Below are 15330 nucleotides of genomic sequence, written 5' to 3' on the forward strand. Positions count from 1 at the left end.
TACCGTGATTTTATATTTTTAATCCAATTAATATATATGTTTTTCCTCCCAATATTCCTTGTTGCACAAAATAGCCCAATTTTTTTTCCCCCCAGGATTGAGGGGGAAAATAAAACCAAGCGCCCAACGTGGGGCTCGAACCCACGACCCTGAGATTAAGAGTCTCATGCTCTACCGACTGAGCTAGCCGGGCTGCTGCCTGTTAATTAGCAGTGAAGCACTAATCAGCGTGCTAATTGCAATTGTGCACCGTGCAGGGGGAGAGCGGAGCATTGCAGGAGGAAAAGGGAAGGAGCAAAATGAGCTCCGGGCTGAGAAAAATTGGGTTTACTTTCCTCCTTTTGGAATGCCAAATCTGCACAACTCACAGAGAGAGCTCCGGGCTGCACCAAAGAGCCGTGGGATTTACCTGTGGGATTTATCTGTGGGTGCTTCGAGAGGAAAATGAGGTTTAAAAATAAAAACATACGTTTCTTTGGGTATAATGTATAGATTTAATCCAGCTCTTCCCTGACCGGGAATCGAACCCGGGCCGCGGCGGTGAGAGCGCCGAATCCTAACCACTAGACCACCAGGGAGGCACATAGAAACCAACCGTGACCATTTGCCCCCCAAAATTGCATTTTTTCCCCCCATTTTGCCGCTCCCCACACAAATGGGATTTTTATCTGCATTCATCTCAAGTAGCCCCAAACCTCCCCTTCGATAGGAAGGCGTAAGCAGGCAGAGCGCTGCTATTTCTGCTCCTCTACGGAAGGACGAGGCACTCTAATTACTGTAATTACAGCTTTCCTCATCCTTGGCAGCCACGAGAATCCCAGAATATCGATTTTTCTCTGATTTTTGGGCATCTTTGCTCGCTGGGAGACAAACAGAGCCCCTGTTTGGCTCTTCCTCCGCTTATTGCACAGATCTCATTTTGCATAGAATTCCCCATTTCCAGACTCCAATCACCCCCCAAAATCCCCCCAAACGGTTCACAAATGCCCCTTTACAACTACAGCCATATCAACAAATGGGATAAAAACGTGAACGTAAGAGGTTGGAAGCAGCTCAACAGGGAAAGAAAATCCGTATTTTCCCCACCAGGCTGCGTCTGTTCATAGAAGAATGGAAACACGGCCCCTGCGTGGGATGTAGGTCAGCAGCAAACAGGGGGAAGCCCAATTTAATGGCAGCGGGCTGTGCTCGTTAATTGATTGGGGATGCTGAGAGTTTTGGCTGCTGGTCCAGGTCATGCCCTGGGAACAAATAAATCCATGCAGGAGCAGGAATGTGTGAGCATGAGGGCTCCTGCATTTATTCTGTTGCTGTTTGTTTGTTTGTTTGTTTTTTGGTTTTTTTTTGGCTTGTCTTTGGGATGTGCGAATGCAAAATGTGGTGTAGGGGGGTAGAAGAGTTGGGGGGGTGGCTTAGGAAGTGGAAATACCAGTTGGGGTATGGAAAAGAGGCCGATATAAGCGCGAAAATGCAGGAAAGAGGGGCTGCAAACGTGAGGGATTCCTGGAAGAAAGTGGTTTAAGTGAAAAAATGGGTGAAAACGGGGAAAAAAGTGGTACAGGTGCTCAGCTGAAGGGGATCGAAGTCAAAGTGTGGGAAAAGAATGGCGAATAGCGCTAAGAGTTTGTAGAAGAAGTCAAAGAACGGGGGAGAACGGGGAAAGGCAGCACGGATTCTTAGAAGAATAAGGATATGAAAAAGATAACGTGTAAAAAAAAATTAAAAGGTGAACGAAAAGTGAAGTGTTTCTGCCCGGTTTCGAACCGGGGACCTTTCGCGTGTGAGGCGAACGTGATAACCACTACACTACAGAAACCCCACACAGGGCTGCTGTAGCCCAATATTTCCAGTAGGATTCACCAAAGCTCATTTATTCCACCCAAATTCTTCCCTAAGCCTCGAAAACGGCCATTTTTTGGTAAGCAGCGAAGATTGGAGGCGTAAGGAAGAAAAAAAGAGGCTTAAAAAAAAAAAAGGTAAAGAGGAAGAAAATAGAGGCTCCAACTCACTTTATGGGTTAACTTTCCCTGACCGGGAATCGAACCCGGGCCACGGCGGTGAAAGCGCCGGATCCTAACCACTAGACCACCAGGGAGAGCTGAAACAGCGTTCTATTTATTTTTATCTCATTTTTCAATTTTTTTTTTCCTTCACTCTCTTATTTTCTTTCATTTCCCCCTTTTTCCTTCCGTCTCCTCTTCCTCTTTTCCTCCCCTCGATTTTAAACGGTTTTCCTCGTTGCAAATGAACTCTTTCAGCCTTTTACGTTGCCAACACTTCCTTCAGCCCTATGCAAAGCATTGCAAAAAAGAAAAAAAAAATGCAATCATAAACTGTGGGATTGGCAAAATAATGCCTAATAAGAGCTCCCTGGTGGTCTAGTGGCTAGGATTCGGCGCTTTCACCGCCGCGGCCCGGGTTCGATTCCCGGTCAGGGAAAACAAGCAATAATTTTTCCAAATTCCATCGCATTTATTAATTCTCACCAATACCCAGGGAAAATATCAGCCTCAAAGCGGTGCGGTGAAATTTAGATTTTTCCTTTTTGTAACCACTTTTCCTGCCACCTCTCGTGCGGCTGAAAGGGATGAGAAATCACCAAACTCGTGAAAATAGGTTAAAAACATAAAAGTAAAGCAAGTGTTTCTGCCCGGTTTCGAACCGGGGACCTTTCGCGTGTGAGGCGAACGTGATAACCACTACACTACAGAAACCCCTACGGTACCGTATTCGTGCCTGTCCCCCCTGCGACCTCAAAATCTGCTCAAAAAAAATATATATTTTTTAGGTTATTTTGGTAATTTTTAAGCCATTTCCCTGGTTTTCTTCCGAGGGAGGCTCGTTTTGCTGATCTCTCACCCATTTATGCATCTGCTGCACTAATTTGCATTTTTTCCCAACGCAAATCGGGGCAAATATTATGGAAAAAAAAAAAAAAAAGGTGGTTTTACCACTGATGGCTTTAAAATAAAGAGAAAAATCAGAATAGAAGGGAAGCAAACGCTGCTCTGCTGTTCCCCCTCCATGGCCGTGCGCAGGACCGAGGAAAACTTCCATTAAATCAACCATTTTGGGGCAAAAATAGTGAAGTATTGCATCTCGTGGGGCCGTAAGAAGTGAAGAGGGGAAAAAGATATTAAAATTTGGGGGGAAAAAAGGCAAAAATGCACTTGTCAGGAGTGGGATTCGAACCCACGCCTCCAGGGGGAGACCAGAAATCCCAGCGGGAAGGCAGAGCCTTGAGTCTGGCGCCTTAGACCACTCGGCCATCCTGACGGCAAGAAAATCCGCCCTAAAAAGGGATTATCTCGATCTAAAAATGATGTTTTTTTAAAATATACATTTTAATGGGGGTTTTATGGGGTTGGTCGTTATAGGGTTGTTTTAGATGGGAAAAATAAAGGGGGAAAATACTGACCGCCCAACGTGGGGCTCGAACCCACGACCCTGAGATTAAGAGTCTCATGCTCTACCGACTGAGCTAGCCGGGCGCTGCGTTCCGCTCTATTTGGCCCCGTTTTGGGGTTGGTTTCAGCGATTTCGGTGCCGTTTGGGGGCTGCAAAAATGTGAGATCGGGCTGTGTTTTTTCCGTGCATTTTCCGAAGAAAAACTGCTTTATTCGAGGCCAAAAAGAAAAAAAAAAGTAATTTTAATTCGGGGGTCAATTAAAGGGAGAAGTCAATTAAAGGGTGAAGGAAGAGGGAAGAAAATGAGCCCCTATGGAGGTTTCTGTAGTGTAGTGGTTATCACGTTCGCCTCACACGCGAAAGGTCCCCGGTTCGAAACCGGGCAGAAACACTTCGCTTTTAAGATTTTTTTCCACTTTTTGATATTTAATTATTATTTTTGCTGCGTCTGGAAGTCAAACCCAGCACATCCCGTCGGCAGAAGTTGGGAAGGAAACAGAAACAAAAAAGCAGAATTATTATTATTATTGGGGGAAAAATGAGAATCTTTCCAACGAGAAAAGGGGGGAAAAAAGGGGAATTGGTAAAAAAAAAAAAAAGTCTTTCCCTGACCGGGAATCGAACCCGGGCCGCGGCGGTGAGAGCGCCGAATCCTAACCACTAGACCACCAGGGAGGCTGATAAGCCCTGCTCATTGCCTACTCCATCACACCTACCCAAAATTACCTTTTTTTCCCCCTTTTCTCCTCAATTTTTGACCAATTTTCCTTCAATTTTAGCTTCTTTCCTTCGGGGTTCATCACTTTGATGACCTACAAAGGTCCCTCCCAACTCAAGCGATTCTATGACTTAAAATCGAGATCCCAGAAGGCATTTCATCTCCTAATTTTGACTTCAACGCTGAAATTTGGGGGGGTTTTAGGCAATGTGGCCATTGCACAACGCAGGAATGGCTGCTGTGTTCTGAGCCATCGGGGGTTCTGCAGATGTTCCCATTCACCACCCCCAATCCCATTGCCCACGCTGAAAAAACACCACAACTGCTGCTTAAAAGAAGTAATTTCTTAGGATTTCTGCAGTTTGCATCCAGGATTTAGCAGATAACACTTCAGGGGTCACGAACCAAAAGGCATCTCTGTGGTTACGTCTTAAAAGTCATCTTTGGGGACGTGTCCAAAAGGACATTTCTGGGGTGATGTCCCAAAAGCCATCTGTGGGGTGACCCCATATATGGGGTGATGAAACCATGAGGTCAGCTCTGGTTTGCGGGGATGAAACCATGGAGTGTTCCCAGATTTGGGGTGATGAGACCCTTTGGTTTCCCCACATTTGGACTGAAGTGCCCCTGGGGTCTCCCCATGTTTAGGATGATGAGACCATGAGGTCTACCAAAGGTTGGTGGTGAGGAAACCATGGGGTGCCCCCAGAATTGGGGTGATGAGACCATGAGATCTCCCCAAATTTGAGGTGATGAGACCCTTTGGTTTCCCCACATTTGGGGTGATGAGACCATGATGTCTACCAAAGACTTGAGGTGATGAAACCATGGGGTGCCCACATAACTGGGGTGATGAGACTATGAGATCTCCCCACATTTGGGGTGATTAGACCTTTTGGTTTCCCCATGTTTAGGGTGATGAGGCCATGAGATCTCCCCAGATTTGGGGTGATGAGACCCTTTGGTTTCCCCATGTTTTGGGTGATGAGGCCATGAGATCTACCGAAGACTGGTGGTGATGAAACCATGGGGTGCCCCCAGATATGGGGTGATGAGACCCTTTGGTTTCCCCAAATTTGGGGTGATGAGACCCTTTGGTTTCCCCACGTTTGACTGAGTGATGCTCAAGGCATCGCTGCCCCACGGGGTCTCACGGGCACAGCGTGAAGCGGCAGCCCCTCCCCAGGCAGAGCAATGGCAGGACCCTCTCCCCTCCAAAAGATGTGGGAGGGTAGGCAAAAATGGGCACCTCGTTGTTGGCATCAAAAAACGCCACTCGCCCGGCCTCGTAATCCAGATAAATCCCAATCACTTTGGGGGCAGAGAGCAGCGTGATGGGGCTGGTGGGCGACGTGAGAGCCTGATACTGTGCCCCACATTGCCCCACAGCCCAAATCCCCACCTCGGGTTTGACGCTGATCCTTCCCTTCCTCTCCACCGACTCCTTGGCCACTCCGACAGCCCACGCCTCCCCATCTCCCACCTCCACCTCCCAGTAGTGCCGCCCAGCATCGAAGCCTTGGCAGCCCAGGACGCAGCGGGATGAGTCGAAGCGTTTGGGGTTATTATCAGGGATGGGGTGCCGGGCTTCTTCCCATCGCACACATTTCTGGTCTTCAGACAGGACCAGCCGGGGATGCGCCGTGTTGGGATCCAACGTCAGACTTTCTGAGGGTGGAAGAGATGAGAGTTGGAAGCATGGTTTGATCCCAAAGGGCTTAGGGTTGTGATTTCCCTGCTTTCTCTTAACCTCAGAGCCATAATTTCCCCATTTTCCCCACCCCAGGACGTTCCAGCTCCCAGTTCTGGGTATTGGAGTGATGCAGGGATGGTTTCATTCCTACAAGGGTTGAGGAAGAGAAACGTTGTAGTCACCACGAGGTTGGAAGGGACCTCTGGGGAACATCTGATCTGTATTTCATCCCCCACTATTCCTTAAGATCCATTTTATTTTTGACCCTTTGATCCATTTCGTTGCATGCAGACTTGTAGAATTAACCCAATTTTTTTCCAACACCAAAGAGGATCTCACTTGAGTTCGTACCACCCATGAAAACATGCTTGAAAATCCAGCTGACCAAATATTTCATTTGCTTACCAGAAGGAAATATACATAAGCTTCAAAATAGGGCAAACAGACCCAAATCTATTGCAAACTCAACCCTTCTCCTCCCTACCTCGAAACTGCATCAATGTCTCCTTGAGGGAGGTGTTTTTCTGAGCAGGGCTGGTTGGGTTTTCTTCTGCTCCAGGCAATATCTCTGTCACCTTCTGGGATTTCTCGTTCTCCAGCCTGGAAGGATGCACAACATTTCCTATTTCCTCGCTGGTTTGGGTTTTTCCAATAACCCACCTCCTTCACCCACCACCATTCACATCAGGGTCTGCTATGGGGGTGGAAATTCCAATCCATTTCCCCTTCTGGCTGGATGCACTCCTGGGTTTTTAATTATCGGGATAATTTAGTCAGATATTTGAGTAGGGTTGCAATTTTGGATGGCCCAGGGCACCTTTTGCAGCACCCTACTTTTATCCTATAGGTCTATAAAGGGGGTAATATGGGAGTGGGATTTCACTGCTGAGCACCACAGCTGTAGGAACAAATTACACTCATAGAAACGTATGGAAGGAACCACAAACCTGCTCAAGATGTTCCTGCTGTCCTACAAGGGGAAAAAGGGAGAAGAGCATCAGGGTGAGAGTAACATCAACCCAACTTTCATTGGACCCTTCTCCTTCTGTATGTGTGTAATTAGTGCTAATCATGGAGTCGTTAAGGTTGGGAAAGACCACCGAGGTCATCAGGTCAACCCACCCCACTCACAGAATCGCTGAAGTTGGAGAAGACTTCAAGGTCATCGAGTCCAACCCCAACCCAACACCCCCCATTACCACCAAACCATGACCCCAAGCACCACATCTACACCCACATCTGCACATCTTCCTTAGTGCTATGCCATATTTCAGTGTTCCAAACCAGGGTTCCCTGCAGGTAGACTCAGAGGTTTGGATGACCGTGCTGTGTGTGATGCAGTCTTTAGGGATGCAATCTTTTTGGATGCAGATGTATGGTTGGATGGTTAACCCCCATACCCATCTAAAATAGGGATGTAAATCAACTGTGCTTGAATTCAAAGCGTTTTGAAGCTAATAGTGATGGGAACCTGTAGGAATTCACACGGTGGCTGCTGGCATTTCTCCTCCAGCTCACGGATCTGCTCGCTGATGGAGGAAATCTCCTCCAGGAGCTTGGCCAGGTTCTCCTCTTTTCTCCTCACAATTTCCTGGTCCAGCTTTTCCAGCCGCCCCAAAAGGAGACTCTCCTGTTGCTCCACGAACTGCTGCAGCTCCTTGATGTCCAACACCACCTTCTGCCTCTCCTGCTGGACCTTCTCCTGCAGGGAAATTCAGTGCACAGGTGTAGAAACACTGCGACAAAGCTGATTCATCGGGATGACTTGGTGTGCAGAGCAGCCATAAATTCCATTGCAGAGCAATGAGTAACACTCTTTATTTTTGCTATTTCTAGGCTGGCAGAGGGCATTTCCCAGGGGCTGTGACCTTTGTACCCAAAATGCTGCAGACCTTTGGCCAGCAGCATTATATATAAGGATATATATAAGGATGACTCAAGGGAAAGGAAGGCACAAGGCTGCACTTACGAGGAATTCCAGGCTTTTCCCTTCCTCAGCCTCTTTCAGTCCCTGCAGTTTTTCCTTCTTTTCCTTCAGGATCTGTACGTGAGCCTGGATTTTCTCCTGGATAGAGAAAAAACATTTTTTTTGGTGCATTTCAATCCAGCCCACTCCCTTATGTGAAGTTCTGGGATGATTTTCAGGATCTCTACAATGGTCTGGGAAAGAAACCTTGAAGAACATTGGGATGAACAACAATGGGAGAAAATGGAGAGCCCTAAAGTGGAGAATGGCCATCCTCCAACCCACAAAACACATTGAAAAAGGATGGAAACTCAAATATGGTGGGCAAAGCCACACATCAGAGCCATCCTTCACCCTCCTCCTCTTCCTTGGTGCCCTCCACCATCTCCTCAATGAGGACAGTGTTGGGATGACCAACAGTGGAAGAGAACAGAGCAAACAAAGTGAAGACTGGCCATCCACCAACCCACAAAACACACTGAAAAAGGATGGAAACCCAACTATGGAAGGAAAGCAACACACCAGACCCTTCCTTCACCCTCCTCCTCCTCTTCAGTGCCCTCCACCATCTCCTCAATGGGGACAGCGTTGGGATGACCAACGATGGAAGAGAACAGGGAGCCAACAAAGTGAAGACTGGCCATCTTCCAACCAAAACACATTGAAAGCAGTTGGAAACCCAACGCTTTCCAAGCAAAGCAGCCCCCAAGACCCCTCCACGACCCTCCATACCTTCTGCTCCTCCACCGCCTCCTCGATGGGGACGGCGGCGTGCAGGCGATGCGCCTGGGACTCCCTGCACACCAGGCAGATGGGAGCCTGGTCCTCCTCACAGAACAGCTTCAGGACCTCCCGGTGCCTCTCACAAAGCCTCTCCCCAGCGTTGGGGGCCCTCAGGCTCAGCCTTTTGGCAATCTCGATGATCTTGGCCAGCTCACGGTTGGGTCGCAGGTTTGGCTGCGCGGCCGTCGCCTTGCAGCGAGGGCAGGGGAAGGTTTCCTCTTCTTCCTCCCAGCAGCGGGTGATGCACGCCCTGCAGAAGTTGTGCCCGCAGTGGATGGAGACGGGATCTTGGAAGAAGCCCAAGCAGAGGGAGCAGGAAGCCTCATCCTGGAAGCTCTCAGCTGGGTTATCTTCATCCATAGCGGCGATAGCAATAATGACAGAGCAGCTTTCGTTTTCTACTCAGTCTGTTCCCCTTCCTGCAGGTGCTCGGAGGGAAGGTGAAAGGGAGCAGTGAAAATAAAACCGCCTTAATTACTTCCTGCCTCGTTAAGAGCGATGCAGGACACCCTCCAAGACCCAGAGGAATGGAAGGGTAACCCTATTTCCACCCAGGCCATTCCCCTTCCTGCACGTGGAGGGGCAGAGAGTTTAATTTCAGTGAAGATAAACAGCCTTAATTACTTCCTGCCTCATTAAGAGCTGCAGCCTCTATAGGGCAACCCCGAAATCAAACACCAAGGGAAACGGATGGATGACCCCAACCCCATTCTTCCCTATTGTGTTCAGCCCCCAGCAATCTGCCTGCGTTGCTCATTAATAAAGGCACTTTTACAGCATTAATTAATTAGCAATACCATGCTAATTGATACCAGCAATACAATGACCAGCCCCCCCTCTCAGCACCAAAACCTGCCCTTATTTCTTCACTTCTTTTCCATTCATCGCTCCCATTTTCGCGCATGCCGACGTGCAGCACTCACCCCCAAAGCTCTACTTTCAATTCTGCTTTTAATCAGATTTCTGATTTTGTTTTTCACGGCTCGGTGCTGAGCCCAGCAGCAGCCAATTACAGCTTATCTTTAATCACATCCTGTTGCCAAAAGCTTTTGTTCTGCTCGCTCTTGCAAAGCCCCCGTTGCGCCCAGCTCCAAATCCACCATTTCGCCCTCAAAAGTGACTTCAAAAATACTGAAAATGGTTTTTAAAAAATACCAAAGGCTGTCCTGGAGGGATAACAGCATAATTCCTCACCCCACTGAATGAGAATCCCTTAATTTGCTCCGTCCCACAGCCCACTGCCCTGTAGCACATGCAAATGTTGCATCCTGCATGCAAAGCAAGCAGCGCATGCTTGCACGGGGACAAAGCAATGCATCTTCTGAGAGCAACCCTAAACAACACATCTGCTGTTATTTGTGCGTGGGGTTCCTCAACGGGTCGCAGCTTTTGGGTGCAGAACACTCAGAATGAAACCAGTGGGACGTTGGTGTCCTCCAAACCCAGCAACGCTGCTTTGCTTTGCTTTGCCCCAAAGGGTCTGAATGGCCCCACCTGCACCCCACACCCACCCCATGGCCACAGGGGTCTCTTTTTGTTCAGTTCTGAAAGGTTTAGGGCCTCTTGGAGGGGCATCCATGCACGGCTATGGGTTTTCTGATCCCACCCTGTGGGCTCGCTTCCTGATCCCATTGCCCTCCTAGGGGCATTTTGGGGGAATTCAGTGGAGATCTGGAGCAATGTGGAGGAAACTGGGGTTTCTGGGGGCTGTCTGAACCCATTTTTGTTTGTGTGGGGGGGAAAATGTGATTGAGAGAAAATGTGGTTTGAGGGAATATCTTCCCAAAGGGAGAGACTGAGGAGTGGGTGAAGCATCCATTGCCACATCCCACAGATGTTAAATGGTAAGAAGTCATGGGGAAGGGAACCATTTATTGTAACATCAGCCCTAAAACTTAAAGTTTAAGCTGGCTCGAACGAGCCCAGTTCAGAAATCTTGGTGCTTTATTATTATTATTATTCCTAAAAACTGTTCATTATTGCTGTAAACTGAGGTCATTAAAAATAATGGCATCCTCCTGCAAACGAGCCCTGAGCTCACAGCGAGCAGCACCAGAAGTGTTGTGACAAAGTGAGGGCTGGAGGGGGGGCAGGAGGCTCTGCTATGGGGCAGAGGCTTTTGCTCAACCCCTTCCTGCAAGAAGAGCAAGAACATGACTAATTAAGGTGTTCTTTTTAAATGGGTTTCTGCTTAATTGCTTCGAGGCGTGGGTGTTCTGGGTACCAGAGCAGCAATGTCTAGGGCATGGGTACCTCTTTATAGGGGATGCAACCAGCAAGGCTTGAACCATCAGCAGTTATCCCCCATCCTAGCTCAGACCCCTCCCCAAATCCCCTTTGCTCCCATCCGTGCTGTGGGTTCTGTCCTCTTTCTTCCTCCCTGCTGTGCCATAGGGACCAAATATTTTGGTGCTGGTTTTAGGGCACAGAGACCACTATGGGGGATGCAATCAGCTCTCCTACCCTAAACCCCCACCCCAAATCCCTTTTGTTCCCATCCAGGCTGTGGGTCTCATCCTCATTCTTCCCCCCTACCAACCCATGGAGGGGTTTAGGGCGCACTGATATGGGATGCAACCATCAAGCCATCTCCACCTCTCCTTCACCCCAAGCTCAGCCCTGGCTCTGCCCACCCCAAACCTTTGGGGTTGGTGGGAAGGGAAACGCCTTTCACGAAGAAAATGAAACTCTCAGTGCTCCGTGGGGCCCCATGGCTGCACCCAACCCCACTGCCCACCTCCCCAGCGAAGCCTCCTGCCCCATTTGCCTGGAATATTTCCGAGATCCCGTCTCCATCCACTGTGGCCACAATTTCTGCAGGGACTGCATCACTCGGTGCTGGGAATGGTGCACGGGGGATTTCTGCTGCCCGCAGTGCAAGGAGACGGCAGCGGAGAGGATTTTATGTCCCAACCGAGAGCTGGCGAGGATGCTGGAGATCGCCAGGAGGCTGAGCCTGCAGGCAGCCCACAGGGATGCTGCGGGGCAGGAAGGATGCAGGAAGCACCGGGAACCTCTGAGCATTTATTGCAAAGATGATGAAGCTTTCATCTGCCTGATCTGCCGCGAGTCACGGCTGCACCGCGCTCATGTGATGCTTCCTGTGCAGGATGCTGTCCAGGAATACAAGGTAAAGGCTTTATTTGTTGGCTGGGGTATTATTTTTTTTAATTGTATTTTTCCTATCCAACCATCACCATTCAGGTGTGATGCTCCCTTTGCTATGGGGCTGCAGTGCGTCCCACCCCACACCCAGGGCTGTAAATGGGGGGCAGAAGCGCCGTCCCCTCTCTCTGGGTGCTCAGAATCCCCAAAGCAAAGCAGGCTGTTTCAATATGATGCTGCACGCCCTGCGTTGGTGTTTCTGCTGCTTCACTTCTCACGCTGGGTCTGACCTCGAGGTTTCTGCAAGCCAAAGGGCCGAGGGCTTCGCTCCCTCCTCCCCATTGCAGAACTCAATCTGGTTCTGCATTCTCTCATCACTAATGCAGTGCTGATTGCTAAAGCTGAAAAACATAGCAATAAAGAGGATGCTTTTAATGAGTCGGACCCAAAAGCTTTGTGGCACTTATCACCATTTAAACCATTCCCTTGTCCTGAGCTTCTGAACCAAGAGGCTCAAGGGGAAGCCCTGGAGCTGACCACAATGCAAACCCCCCTCCCAGATGAATGTTTTTCAGGCTCTCTGCAATCTCCCATCCCTTGGAATTGCATTTTCTTCCCCCAGGAACAAATCCAATCACATCTGCAAGCACTGAAGGAAGGCAGAGACAAACTCTTGGGGTTCCGAGAGGTTGAGCTGAGAAGAAATTGGGAGTATTTGGTGAGCAGCTGTTTAATTGTTGTGAGCAGGATGGAGGTCTGGGGGGTCCCTTTAGGTGTGATAATCAGAGTTTTGCATTGGGATTGGGGTCTTTCCATGCACCAAATCAACTGAAGCCTGGTGTGAGCTTTTAGTTTTGGTTGATTGGGGCTTTTTTTAAGGATTATATGGGGGAAAAATGGCAGGTGGATTTTGGAGCCCCGGGAGGGACTCAGTCAAGGGATGCAAAGCAAAACCTCATTGGGAATGGACTCAAATGGGGGGAAGCAAAGCAAAACCTCATTGGGAATGGACTCAAATGGGGGGAAACAAAGCAAAACCTCATTGGGAATGGACTTAAATGGGGGATGGAAAGCAAAACCTCATTGGAATGGACTCAAATGGGGGATGGAAAGCAAAACCTCATTGGGAATGGACTTAAATGGGGGATGGAAAGCAAAACCTTATTGGGAATGGACTCAGCTGGGGGGATGCAAAGCAAAATCTCACACCAACGAAGCATCGTTGGCTTGGGGGTGCATTGCAATCCATCAGGACATCCCTGCTGCGGAATACTTTGGGATAATCGGTCGCTGCCTCTTCCTGGGTGTGCAGGACTTGCTGGCTCCTCCTATGACTCCTTCTCCTTGCAGGAGAAAACCAGCACCGAACGGCAGAAGGTTTTGGGTGTATTTGAAGGGCTGCGCCTCTTCCTGGAGGAGCAGGAACATCACCTGCTGGCCCAGCTGGAAAACACGGAGAGGGACGTGGAGAAAACGCAGGAAGAGAACGTCACCATCCTGACCAAGGAGATCTCCCACCTGGATACCATCATCCAGGAGGTGGAGGAGAAGTGCCAGCAACCAGCAAGCAAATTTCTGCAGGTGAGGAGGTGGAGAATGCCACTCGGTTAGCATCACCGTGTTTTATGGCCATGGGTGATGGCCAACAGAAAGCTGTTGGATTTTCGGTAGGGATTTCGCTACCAAAATCCATTTGTTGAGTTTCTTTTCCCCTTTCTCCTTTCCAGGACATCAGAAGCACCTTGAGCAGGTATGGGGGGAGCTTCCTGAGCCCACCTCGTTAAATGGAAGCAAATGGGATGAAGGGGAGAAAGAGATGCCATGAAGTGGAAATGGCTCCAGGCTGGGGATGGTGGCTGGGCTTTGGGCAACTTCCTTCTTTCCTCTTCCTCCAGGTTGGGAAAGGAGAACTTCCAGCAGCCCACGTTGCTTCTTCCAGACCTGGAAAGGAATCTCAGTCACTTCAGGGAGAAAAATAATGCGTTAGAGGAGATTCTGAAGAACTTCAAAGGTATTGAGCATGGGCTGAAGTGGGGGGCATCAGTTGTGTTTGTTGGAATCGAAGAGAAAAAAAAATCTGGGCAAAACAATCCACACTGAGATTATGATGTCCTATCAGATATTTCTTTTTTTTTTTTTCTCCCTTTTCTTGTAGAAATCCTCATGTTTGAGCTGCCTGAAAAGAGTAAGTCCATCTTCTGGAGCAGGAGAGAACCCAAATGAGGGATGAGAGCAGCATGGGATGGGTTGTGGTTTGGGGGAAATTCTGGGGGAGATACTTCTGTCTGAACAAAGCAATGAAAAAGAGGGGGAAAACATCTCAAGGAGTCAGGGAATCCTTTGCCCAAAGAGGGAAGAGGGTCCCAAAGATGGTCCCAAAGAGGGAAAAGCATCCCAAAGAGGGAAGAGGGTTCCAAGGAAGGAAGAGCATCCCAAAGAGAGTAGGGATGGGGTGAACTCCAGTGGACCTCCTTGCTCATCCCAGCAACCTTGGGGTCATGGGACATGCTCTGGTTTCCTTTGGCAGTGAGCGTGACCCTGGATCCATCCACAGCTCACCCCCAGCTCTCTGTGTCAGTGGATGGGAGCAGTGTGAGGTGGGAAGATGCCCAACGGGATGCAGCCAATGAGGAATTTGGGACCGATCCCTTCGTGCTGGGCCATCAGGGCATCACGTCGGGGAGATGCTGCTGGGAGGTGGAAGTGACACCCAAAGGCTCCTGGGCTGTTGGGGTGGCCAAGGAGTCCCTAAAGAGGAGGGAAGAAAATGGTGCTAGCCCTGAGGTTGAACTCTGGTCTATGGGTTTCTGTGAGGGACAGTTTTGGGCTCTCTCCTCCTTTGAGCGCATGACGTTGTCCCAAATCCAGGTTCCCAAAAGGGTTCGGGTCACCCTGGACTATGAGAGGGGTCAGGTGGCATTTTTTGATGCTGATAAGAGGGCTCTGATCTTCATTTTCCCATCGGCCTCATTCAAAGGGGAGAGCATTCACCCCTGGTTCCTGGTGTGGGGTGAGGGCTCTCAGATCACGTTGTGTCCCTAAAGTTCTCCTGTACCCAAACACCAACGTTACGTCCCCAAAATCCCTATCCCAGCACTTTGGGGGGCTCCTATTGAATTCCTCGTTGGGTTTTCTGTCTTCTCTTCCCATTCCCAGCGACCCCAAAAGGTTAAGCACCTTTGGGTCGGGGTTCAGGATGATCAGTGCCAGTTTTGGGGTATCAGTAGCAAACAGAGACCCTTTCACCCCATCTTGCACCACTGTGATTCTCCAACCTCACAGCTTTAGATGAAATAAAAAGGTTTGTACGTCATAAAGTCCTTCTGTGCCTGTTTATTCACTGCTTCTGGATGTCAGGTTCACAGGGACGAAGGGGAAACCAACGGGTTCTCTTATGCCTAGAGATGCAGTCAGATGGGGAGAAACAGAAATCTTTAGTCTCTCTGATCCATCTGACAGATATTCAGAATGACCCTGAGGATGTGGGAAATAAATCTGAAGAGTTTGTTGGCCCAAATCCCAAGGATTTGGAACGACCAAATCCCATTCCTGGTGTCTGCACAGAGTTGGCTGTGCTGGAACCCAGAAAGATCCATTCAAGTGGGTCAACCCCGAAAGCGTTGTGTTCTGCTGTCCATTGGCAGAGAGAAAGACACA

The 15330-nt window shown here is 49.2% G+C and overlaps 2 protein-coding genes and 10 non-coding genes across 12 annotated transcripts; 3 read left to right on the top strand and 9 right to left on the bottom strand.

Moving 5' to 3' along the window:
• Positions 1-120: 120 nt before the first annotated feature.
• Positions 121-193, bottom strand: TRNAK-CUU (transfer RNA lysine (anticodon CUU)). The gene has a single exon. It is a non-coding gene; the product is annotated as a tRNA-Lys (tRNA).
• A 313-nt stretch (positions 194-506) lies between these two features.
• On the bottom strand, positions 507-578 carry TRNAE-CUC (transfer RNA glutamic acid (anticodon CUC)). Its single transcript has one exon. It is a non-coding gene; the product is annotated as a tRNA-Glu (tRNA).
• A 1165-nt stretch (positions 579-1743) lies between these two features.
• Positions 1744-1816, bottom strand: TRNAV-CAC (transfer RNA valine (anticodon CAC)). Its single transcript has one exon. It is a non-coding gene; the product is annotated as a tRNA-Val (tRNA).
• Positions 1817-2023: 207 nt separating this feature from the next.
• Positions 2024-2095, bottom strand: TRNAE-UUC (transfer RNA glutamic acid (anticodon UUC)). The gene has a single exon. It is a non-coding gene; the product is annotated as a tRNA-Glu (tRNA).
• Positions 2096-2367: 272 nt separating this feature from the next.
• TRNAE-UUC (transfer RNA glutamic acid (anticodon UUC)) lies at positions 2368-2439 on the top strand. Its single transcript has one exon. It is a non-coding gene; the product is annotated as a tRNA-Glu (tRNA).
• A 202-nt stretch (positions 2440-2641) lies between these two features.
• On the bottom strand, positions 2642-2714 carry TRNAV-CAC (transfer RNA valine (anticodon CAC)). Its single transcript has one exon. It is a non-coding gene; the product is annotated as a tRNA-Val (tRNA).
• A 457-nt stretch (positions 2715-3171) lies between these two features.
• On the bottom strand, positions 3172-3276 carry TRNAL-CAA (transfer RNA leucine (anticodon CAA)). Its single transcript has 2 exons — positions 3239-3276; positions 3172-3217 (listed from the first exon to the last, which is right to left on the bottom strand). It is a non-coding gene; the product is annotated as a tRNA-Leu (tRNA).
• A 142-nt stretch (positions 3277-3418) lies between these two features.
• Positions 3419-3491, bottom strand: TRNAK-CUU (transfer RNA lysine (anticodon CUU)). Its single transcript has one exon. It is a non-coding gene; the product is annotated as a tRNA-Lys (tRNA).
• Positions 3492-3726: 235 nt separating this feature from the next.
• Positions 3727-3799, top strand: TRNAV-CAC (transfer RNA valine (anticodon CAC)). Its single transcript has one exon. It is a non-coding gene; the product is annotated as a tRNA-Val (tRNA).
• A 212-nt stretch (positions 3800-4011) lies between these two features.
• TRNAE-CUC (transfer RNA glutamic acid (anticodon CUC)) lies at positions 4012-4083 on the bottom strand. Its single transcript has one exon. It is a non-coding gene; the product is annotated as a tRNA-Glu (tRNA).
• Positions 4084-4449: 366 nt separating this feature from the next.
• LOC116236717 (E3 ubiquitin-protein ligase TRIM39-like) lies at positions 4450-11083 on the bottom strand. Its single transcript, XM_031605503.2, has 6 exons — positions 8518-11083; positions 7789-7884; positions 7291-7521; positions 6767-6789; positions 6304-6419; positions 4450-5794 (listed from the first exon to the last, which is right to left on the bottom strand). The coding sequence occupies exons 1-6, from the start codon at positions 8926-8928 to the stop codon at positions 5277-5279; spliced, it is 1395 nt and encodes a 464-aa protein (XP_031461363.2). The 5' UTR covers positions 8929-11083; the 3' UTR covers positions 4450-5276.
• On the top strand, positions 11080-15329 carry LOC116236710 (E3 ubiquitin-protein ligase TRIM7-like). Its single transcript, XM_031605492.2, has 7 exons — positions 11080-11698; positions 12296-12391; positions 13024-13254; positions 13401-13423; positions 13569-13684; positions 13829-13858; positions 14201-15329. The coding sequence occupies exons 1-7, from the start codon at positions 11135-11137 to the stop codon at positions 14713-14715; spliced, it is 1575 nt and encodes a 524-aa protein (XP_031461352.2). The 5' UTR covers positions 11080-11134; the 3' UTR covers positions 14716-15329.
• Position 15330: the final 1 nt, after the last annotated feature.

The sequence above is a fragment of the Phasianus colchicus genome, chromosome 35, assembly GCF_987193195.1.
Source record: "Phasianus colchicus chromosome 35, bPhaCol1.hap1.1, whole genome shotgun sequence".
NCBI classification, from domain to species: domain Eukaryota; kingdom Metazoa; phylum Chordata; class Aves; order Galliformes; family Phasianidae; genus Phasianus; species Phasianus colchicus.